The following is an 8,167-nucleotide window of genomic DNA, read 5'->3' as shown; positions in this document are numbered from 1 at the left end:
AAAACAGTAGGTCAAAGTGGTTGCTCTAATTCATTAGTTGAAACTTGCTAGGAGTAGCACCATTCATATCTAGCTCTATTTGAAGGGAAAAATATCCGATGAAATAAAATCCCACAAACACTCTTCAAACTAAACAAGCCGTAATGGTGGATGGTAGGACCGAGTCAATGTGGACGTTTGTTGCCCAAAATGTGCAAACATGTTGAAGATTCAATTTATGACCGATATTTAATAACCTAGCGTCCCTCTAGAAAGATGGAGTAGCCAAAGAAAAACAAAAGGCATAATCAAATTACATATTCAAATTCTAAAATCCAAATGACAAGATTAGATGCATGGAAGCATGTTGGATCAATAAAGTACTATAAATTTAGATTTATTAAAATCCAAACTGCTTTATTCTCCCTGGTAAGCAAATTAACACCGCCCGAGTAAACCTGAATATAGCCACGGGGACGTGAAGTTTCTATACACGAGCTCAAATGCTCCTGGTATGAACAATAAAATAAATAAAATAGAAAAACATTTCAAAAATTCTGATGTTTGTGGCATGCTTTAAGAAATGTTTGTTCTGCATACCAAATTTCATCATGAGATGACATTGATGAAAGGCGTGGTAAAGAAAAAACCGATGCTCGGAAAATGTTAGCAACCGTCGTCGATAAAGAATAGCGTGATCGTAAGAGTCCAACGCATAGGCGAATGATGACCAAATCCTAGCAAATCCACCAAAAACATATCCACTGAATACATGCATCCCCACTGTCACCAACGATGCTAGACGTACCACCGAAACTTCTCTCTCATAAGGATGAAGACGGGAGTGCTCTCTTGTGATGGTCAAAACCCACACCGTTTAGAGCAACTTCAACGCGCCAACCCATTTCATCTGCGCACTTCCGTTTGGGTCGGCGCGGACAGAACAGTTGGCCCAACCTACCCAAATGGACGTGCGTCCGCTTTTCGTCCGCCTGTTGAACCATTTTCGACCCAATTTTGAGCCTGGTATGCGTCGACGCGGACACGAAACGGACGCACACCTACCCCCACGGCCCGCCAGTCGGTGGCACATTGGCCCTTCTCTTCCACCCCCATCGACAACAAGCCCTTGCCCGCTCCGCCCCGTCGTTGCCGCCGCCCATTTCCGGTGCCTCTGCCAGCAGCCCATCCCGACACACCTTCTCCCCTACGCCGCCACCTCCCACGTGGCCGCCATCACCGCCTTGCCGCCGGGCCACCGCAGCTTTCCACCCCTTCCCCACTCCAACGTCGCTGCGAGCAGGAAGGCGCCTCCCCCGCCCCGGCCAGCTCCTTCGTCCGACACCGCCCGCTGGCCTGACGCCGCCATTGCCCTGATCCAGAGGAGACATGCGTTGGCCACGCCGACGAATATGGGTCGGCGTGTTGGACGCACTGCCGACCCAAATCTTAAACAGAGCGAACACCGAGCGAGCGGCCAATCCAAACGGACAAAATCGCCGTCCGTTTAGATCGACGCGTTGGAGTTACTCTTATTTTCCTTTTCTTTTCCTTCTTTTTATCTTCCTTCTCCGCTCGCCACACCTTCATAATGAAAATGTTATCTTAATCTGTTGGACTAGCTTAAGGATTAAGGTAATCCAAACAGCGAGCAAACCCCACACCACACACAACCACACGCACGGACACAGCAAGTTCTGAGACGATTCATAGCTATAAATACCCGCTCTCCACCTCCCAATTCGCCTCGTCAGCACGCGAAACACGCCACCGGCTCAATTCAATTCACCGCGAACGACGGAACGAGTCGCTCTCCGGGCAGCAGCGGGCAGCAGATGGTGGCGACGGGGGACGCGGAAGGGGCGGCGGCGGGGTGCCGCGCGCGTGCGGCGCTGCTGGGCGCGTACGAGCTGGGCCGCACGCTCGGGGAAGGCAGCTTCGGCAAGGTGAAGCACGCGCGGCACCGCGCCACGGGGGACCACTTCGCCGTGAAGATCCTTGACCGCGGCAGGGTGCTCTCCCTCCGCGGCGCCGACGACCAGGTGCGCAGGGAGATCGCCACGCTCACCATGCTCGCCCACCCCAACGTCGTCCGCCTCCACGAGGTAACTGGTACTACTAGTAACCGCGATCTCGGCTCCTGTTCTTCCCTCGCTGCTGCGCTGCTGCCTCTGCTAGATGCGTGTATAGAATCCATACACATAGAGTACCCTTGGTGGAGAAATTGAGGAAAAAATGGTTCTAAATTTAAATACCTTGTCGAGCTTGCGAGCAAGGATGCTTGAACAACGGGCACGCCACGGTTGGAATGACGTTACAATTATCAACCAGAGATTCCTTAAGGAAAGGGATAGTTCATGGTGGAGATTGCAAGCATCATCATCATAAATTCATAAAGTTTATTTACATATGTTTTCCTACATTCATAGCAACACAAACCTATAATTTGGGGATTCTACTTTGTATATTAATCATTCTATACATACAAGTTCGTTCCGCGTTACACATGGACCATGTCGAACTGGGCTACAAAACATTGACCATCTTGATGACCGGGAAGAATCGTGCTGCAATGATTTAAAAAATTGAGGCCGGAGGGGGGAAGAGAAGAGCCCGTTGGTCTTTTATGGGGTAGTACTATAAGCAGAATGTTCTGTCAACTCGACGGTTGCGGGAGGCTTGCACTCGGGCCGGTGAGAACGTATCTGTACATCCGGGCACGCCAGAGCTGCAACTATCAACCAGAAATTCCTTCAATAAAGAACGTGGGGATTGCAAGCACCGTCATAATATTTGTCTATATATATGCTTTCATACATTCACAGCACTTATCAATAATTGTAGCCTGTAGGGATTGCATTGGATATTAGTATGCGCTACTAGTCTATACGTAGCGCGTTGCACTTAGACCACAAGACCTGTAGCAGCACGTGGAGTTGGAGGCACAGATTCAGCTCCATTTTAAGATTAATGCTTGATTTGGATCGCATGTGTAACCGTCAAGTATATCCAATAATGCCAACCAGTTGGTGTCCCGTCCTTATCTTTATGACTATGCCATAATCTTCTTTGTTTTCTGATGAGAGACAGAATTTCTTTGGGTCTCTTGTGGTGCACATGAGCATATGAATTCGTCGACATGGTCCGTTTAAGTAACATACATCAGTGTCGTATTACTAATCATGTAATTCTTTTAAATCTTGATTCAGGTTGCTGCTAGCAAAACAAAGATCTACATGGTGCTTGAGTTTGTCAATGGAGGAGAGCTGTTTGACAGGATTGTAAGCCCGTATAACTTTTATTTTCAACTATCTGAAAGCTTTGCTTTGCATTTCAAAATTCTCTGTCAGGTACATTGGTCAGTTCTAACACTTCGAGTTGATTTTTTTCCTGGAAAAAGGCAATGAAGAGAAAACTATCCGAACGAGAAGGAAGAAGACTTTTTCAGCAGCTAATTGATGGCGTGAGCTATTGCCACGGAAAGGGTGTCTACCACAGAGACCTTAAGGTACCGACGACTGAAGTTTTCTTTTCTTTTCTTTTGAAGAATCTGGGGGAAACAATTATCTAACCTTATTATTTCTCATGTATCATAGCATTATGCTTGATTACTCTGTGTTCTCCTGACTTATCCCACTGCTACATGTTACAGCCTGAAAACGTTCTTATTGACCGCAAAGGCAACATCAAGATCTCTGATTTTGGTCTATGTGCTTTACCTCAACATCTCGGGGTATGGCAGAAAATTTTCCTTGATTTTTCTGTTGCGAGGATATTTTCATTTCATTGAATTTAAGGTCTGCAACTTTTCAGAAGGATGGATTGCTGCATACAACCTGTGGTAGCCCCAACTATATTGCGCCTGAGGTAAAAGACTAGCCACCTTGGGACCAGTTATCTGTTTTACGGTATATTTGCTAATTCTTGTGCCAAATATATCCAGGTTCTGCAGAACAGAGGTTATGACGGATCACTGTCGGATATCTGGTCTTGTGGAGTAATTCTTTACATAATGCTCGTAGGCCAGCTTCCGTTTGATGACCGGAATATGGTTGTTCTTTATCAGAAGGTAGACACTCATTTAAAAAAACTAAAAACTTAAGTGATATCTGGTGCTTTGTTCTGATAATTCTGTGATTCCATTCCAATAATACTACTGTTATCTGGTTGCATGTAGATTTTCAAGGGTGATGCTAAGATCCCGGAGTGGCTTTCGCCTGATGCACAAAACCTTCTTAAGAGGATTCTTGAACCAAATCCGATGAAGAGGATTAACATGGCAGAGATCAAACTACACGAATGGTTTCAGAAAGACTATATTCCTGTTGGTCCATATGATGACGATGATGAAGATGTACGGCTTGGTGCAATTCTGCCTGTCAAACAGGTATGGCAAGATGACACAAACTGTATAATGCTGAAGACCAATTTATGTCCTAATATAGGCAAATACACTACGTATTTGTAGCCGCTGATCGGTGATTTTTTGTTTCCTTTTTCCATCCTGAAGCAAATTAGTGACGCACCTGGGGACAAGAGTACTCGTCAGATGAACGCTTTTCAGCTGATCGGAATGGCATCTTCACTCGATCTTTCAGGGTTTTTTGAGGAAGAGGTATAAAAATATTTCAGTAATTTCTTTCCTGCGCCTCCCTTGCTGTAATCAGAATGATTTAATCTGCAAAACTGGGAAGAAAAATCATATGCATAGTTTCTCAAGATGTTTTAGATCAAGATGATCACTGAATACTGCCACTGCGGCCTCATAGAACAACTCATCTCATCCAGTTGGACTTATTGCAGGGAGTGTCCCAGCGAAAGATCAGGTTCACATCAGCACTTCCACCGAAGGATTTGTTCGACAAGATTGAAGTGTCTGCAACGCAGTCGGGGTTCCACGTTCAAAGAGCACATAGCAAGGTGAGCACAAGCTTCTCATCATCACATTGTAGAGATTTTTCGTCATCACATGATTGAGTACTACTTTTGAAGGAACTGAAAATGATGTTCCGTGTTATATTTCAGCTCAAAATAACGGGCAACTGCAATGGACCGAACAACCCTTCGCCATTCTTAGTCTGTGCCGAGGTATAATTTGGCGAGCTGCACTTTTCTTCAGTGAACTGCATGGGAACGGTAACCGATGGAGATCAGCTGCTAACATCTGGGGTGCTGCTTTTCTATCCCAGGTGTTTGAGCTCGGCCCCTCTCTGCATGTTGTTGAGCTTAGGAAGTCCCATGGAGACACTGCAGTGTACAGACAGGTAGACAAGAGCGCTAACAACAACTGGATTTGCCACTGCCATAACTTCACTGCACACATCTTCAGTGCTGGTGGTTAGTGAGTGAATGACTTAATGATGTTGCTTTCTTGGAATGTATTTTTGCAGCTCTGTGATAGGATCTCGAGTGACCTGGGGATTGACAAGATATTCAGGATGGAGCAGCTCTTTGACGACAATCTCCCCAGCTTCGACAGCAGAGGCGCGACGCCGCTGGTTGCCTTGTGACGAGTGTTGTGTTGTACCCCCACACTGACAAGATGTTGTAGGACCCTAGGATCATAGCTCTTCAGGGATTGGAAATGACGGTGAGGGATAAGGATTAGGATCATACAGTGTACAGAAGTACAGATAACCGATTGGTGAAAACTGACTGTCGGCGATGTAAATGAAAAAAAAAACTGAAGAAAGGAACATTGACATATAAGAGATGAATTATTGACCTGGTTTTATTACTTCTTATCTGCGCCATTCATCTACAGTTGTTCTAACCAATACATCAAGAGTATGAGAAAGATCCCTGTTCTAAACTAAATATATGACCGTGAGGTACTAGCGAAAAAAAAACGGGGAAGCAAAAATTCAAAATGAACTATTGCTATCCCTAAAAAACACTCCCTCTGTTCACAAATATATGATGTTTTAAATATTTCGATATGGACTACATACGGATTGAAATGAGTGAAAAACGCTCTAAAATGTGTCTATATGCACGGGATTCACAAAAAAAATAGAACTTCTTATATTCGTGAACGGAGAAAGTATTCCTCTATAATACTGCTCAAGACAGAGTTTTAGAAAAATAGGGAGGTGATTCCTGGTTCCATCAGCCAGAATGAAACCACGAGTAGCTCATACAATACTTTGAACTGCAGCATGCCATGCTTGACACAACTCAGTCTGCTATGAGAAACACTCAACAGGGAGCGTCAGTTGATATAGATGGTGAGAATAATTCTCATACAACTGCTCCTCCTGGTTTCCCTCACCCTCTTTACCTTCCTCATGTGGATCTACAAATCAATGCAGTCTCAAAGGAGGAGGCTCTGCTAGGAAAGGAAGGAGCCTTTATCTGGCAAAAACATTTTGCCCCCAAGAAAGACAGCACGGCCATCATTCAGGTACCATCAGACTGGGTTAATTTTTTATCAGTCACATTGCTATCTGTTGACAAATTTGAATGGGCCAGAAAGTTCATCACTTCTAATGCATGGGAGATCATTTCACAAAGGGGCTTACAATTCAGTAACCTTTCCATTTGTTATCCCTGATTCCTCCTAATCTCCTGACACTATTACATGTGCTCTAAGTCACATTCAACAGGATAAGACAGAGTAGGAGAACACTCCCTCAGACAAGGTTCTCTCTCAAGAAGAAACCTCGGCTTCCTCCACCTCTGCACTGCATCATAACAGGAAAAGAAAGGAGAAAATGCCACTGGTAGAGACTGAGGTAAGGAGAGGTTGTAGGCTCCAAGAATTCAGTAAGGGGTTTAGGAAAGCAGTTTGTAAAGATAAAGACTGTCCTGCATGCCATGCCAAGCCACCAACTTTACCTCCCATAGTGGTTAAAAATCTCAATTCCTCTTTATGCAAGGTTAACATTTTGTACACCAATGAAGAGAAGTTGATCACTAGGAATAAAAAGCCCAAAGGAACACAAGCTGCTGCAAAGGAGGGAGCCACAGCTGCCAAAGAATTGAACAAGAGCCAGCACTAGTTCAAGAATCATATTAGCTCTGTTTAGTTATTTTAGGTCTGTAATAAAATGCTACTTTCTATTTTGGGCCCTTGCTGCCACTATGCTTGTAAGGTTGGTAAAAGCACTGTGAAGGGCAGTAGTAGGATGGGCAGTTTCTCTATGTCAGCTGATTCCAGATGTTACCTTTTGGACAATGGCTAGAACTTGGAATATTTTAAATTGGAATGGGAGAGGTTTGAATGATCCTAAGAAATGGACTGCCATATCTAATAAAATTGAAGAATCCGCGTGCTCTATTATCTGTTTGCAAGAAACCAAAGAGAAAACTTTGATAATTTGTATCTTAGAAATTTTTGTCCGAGACGGCTATCCAAATTTGAATTTCTGCCGTCCACTGGGCCTCAAGGGGTTTGCTGATTGCATAGTCAGAACATCACTTTCAGGGACAACTCTTTCATGTTAATGATTTTTCTATCATTGTTCATTTTACATCCACACAGTCGGGGGAATCATGGTATCTGACAAATGTCTACGGTCCCTACCAACCTAACATCAGACCTGAATTCATTAACTGGTTCCATAATTATCAAATGGAAGATGATGCCAACTGGATGATTTTGGGGAACTTCAACTATGTGAGATATCCACATAACAGGAGCAGAGAGGGAGGGAGCATTCAAGACATGCTTCTATTTCATGAAGCCATCAATCACCAAGCACTAACTGAAATCCCATTGAAAGGAAGAACTTTTACATGGAGCATATGCAGGAAGCACCCCTTCTAGAGAAATTAGACTGGTGTTCATGTCCCTATTATGATTAAAATTGGAACTTCTATCCCCAGAGCAAAGATATTCAGATTTGGGAACTACTGGATGGAAAACAATCAATTTAAAGAGGTGGTGAAGTCCATTTGGGAACAGGACATTGCTGAGACTGACAGTGCTAAAATCATTGATGCCAACTTCAAAAGACTGAGGAAGGGACTGAAAATTTGGGCCAGAGCACTTTATGATCTGAAGAAAATAATCACAGATACCAACTATCTGATTCTCTGCTATGATACCATGGAAGAATTCAGACCTCTCTCCTTAGCTGAATATAATGGCAGGATGATCCTTAAAGAATATTTGGCTCAAATTCTAGAAAATCAAAGAATCTATTGGAAGCAAAGTGCCACCATCAGAAGAATCAAAGTGGGTGAA

General features: G+C 44.0%; 1 protein-coding gene across 1 annotated transcript; it reads left to right on the top strand.

Moving 5' to 3' along the window:
• The first annotated feature begins 1,740 nt into the window (after nt 1–1,740).
• LOC123087736 (CBL-interacting protein kinase 17) lies at nt 1,741–5,716 on the top strand. The gene is made up of 12 exons (XM_044509838.1): nt 1,741–2,084; nt 3,189–3,260; nt 3,380–3,487; nt 3,632–3,712; nt 3,793–3,846; nt 3,923–4,048; nt 4,157–4,366; nt 4,490–4,594; nt 4,783–4,899; nt 5,005–5,067; nt 5,169–5,243; nt 5,370–5,716. The coding sequence occupies exons 1-12, from the start codon at nt 1,815–1,817 to the stop codon at nt 5,487–5,489; spliced, it is 1,401 nt and encodes a 466-aa protein (XP_044365773.1). The 5' UTR covers nt 1,741–1,814; the 3' UTR covers nt 5,490–5,716.
• The last annotated feature ends 2,451 nt before the right edge of the window (nt 5,717–8,167 follow it).

This window comes from Triticum aestivum, chromosome 1B (genome assembly GCF_018294505.1).
Source record: "Triticum aestivum cultivar Chinese Spring chromosome 1B, IWGSC CS RefSeq v2.1, whole genome shotgun sequence".
In the NCBI taxonomy this organism is placed as follows: Eukaryota; Viridiplantae; Streptophyta; class Magnoliopsida; order Poales; family Poaceae; genus Triticum; species Triticum aestivum.
Note: the sequence above shows the minus strand (reverse complement) of the source record. Positions and strands in the feature narration are given on the sequence as shown.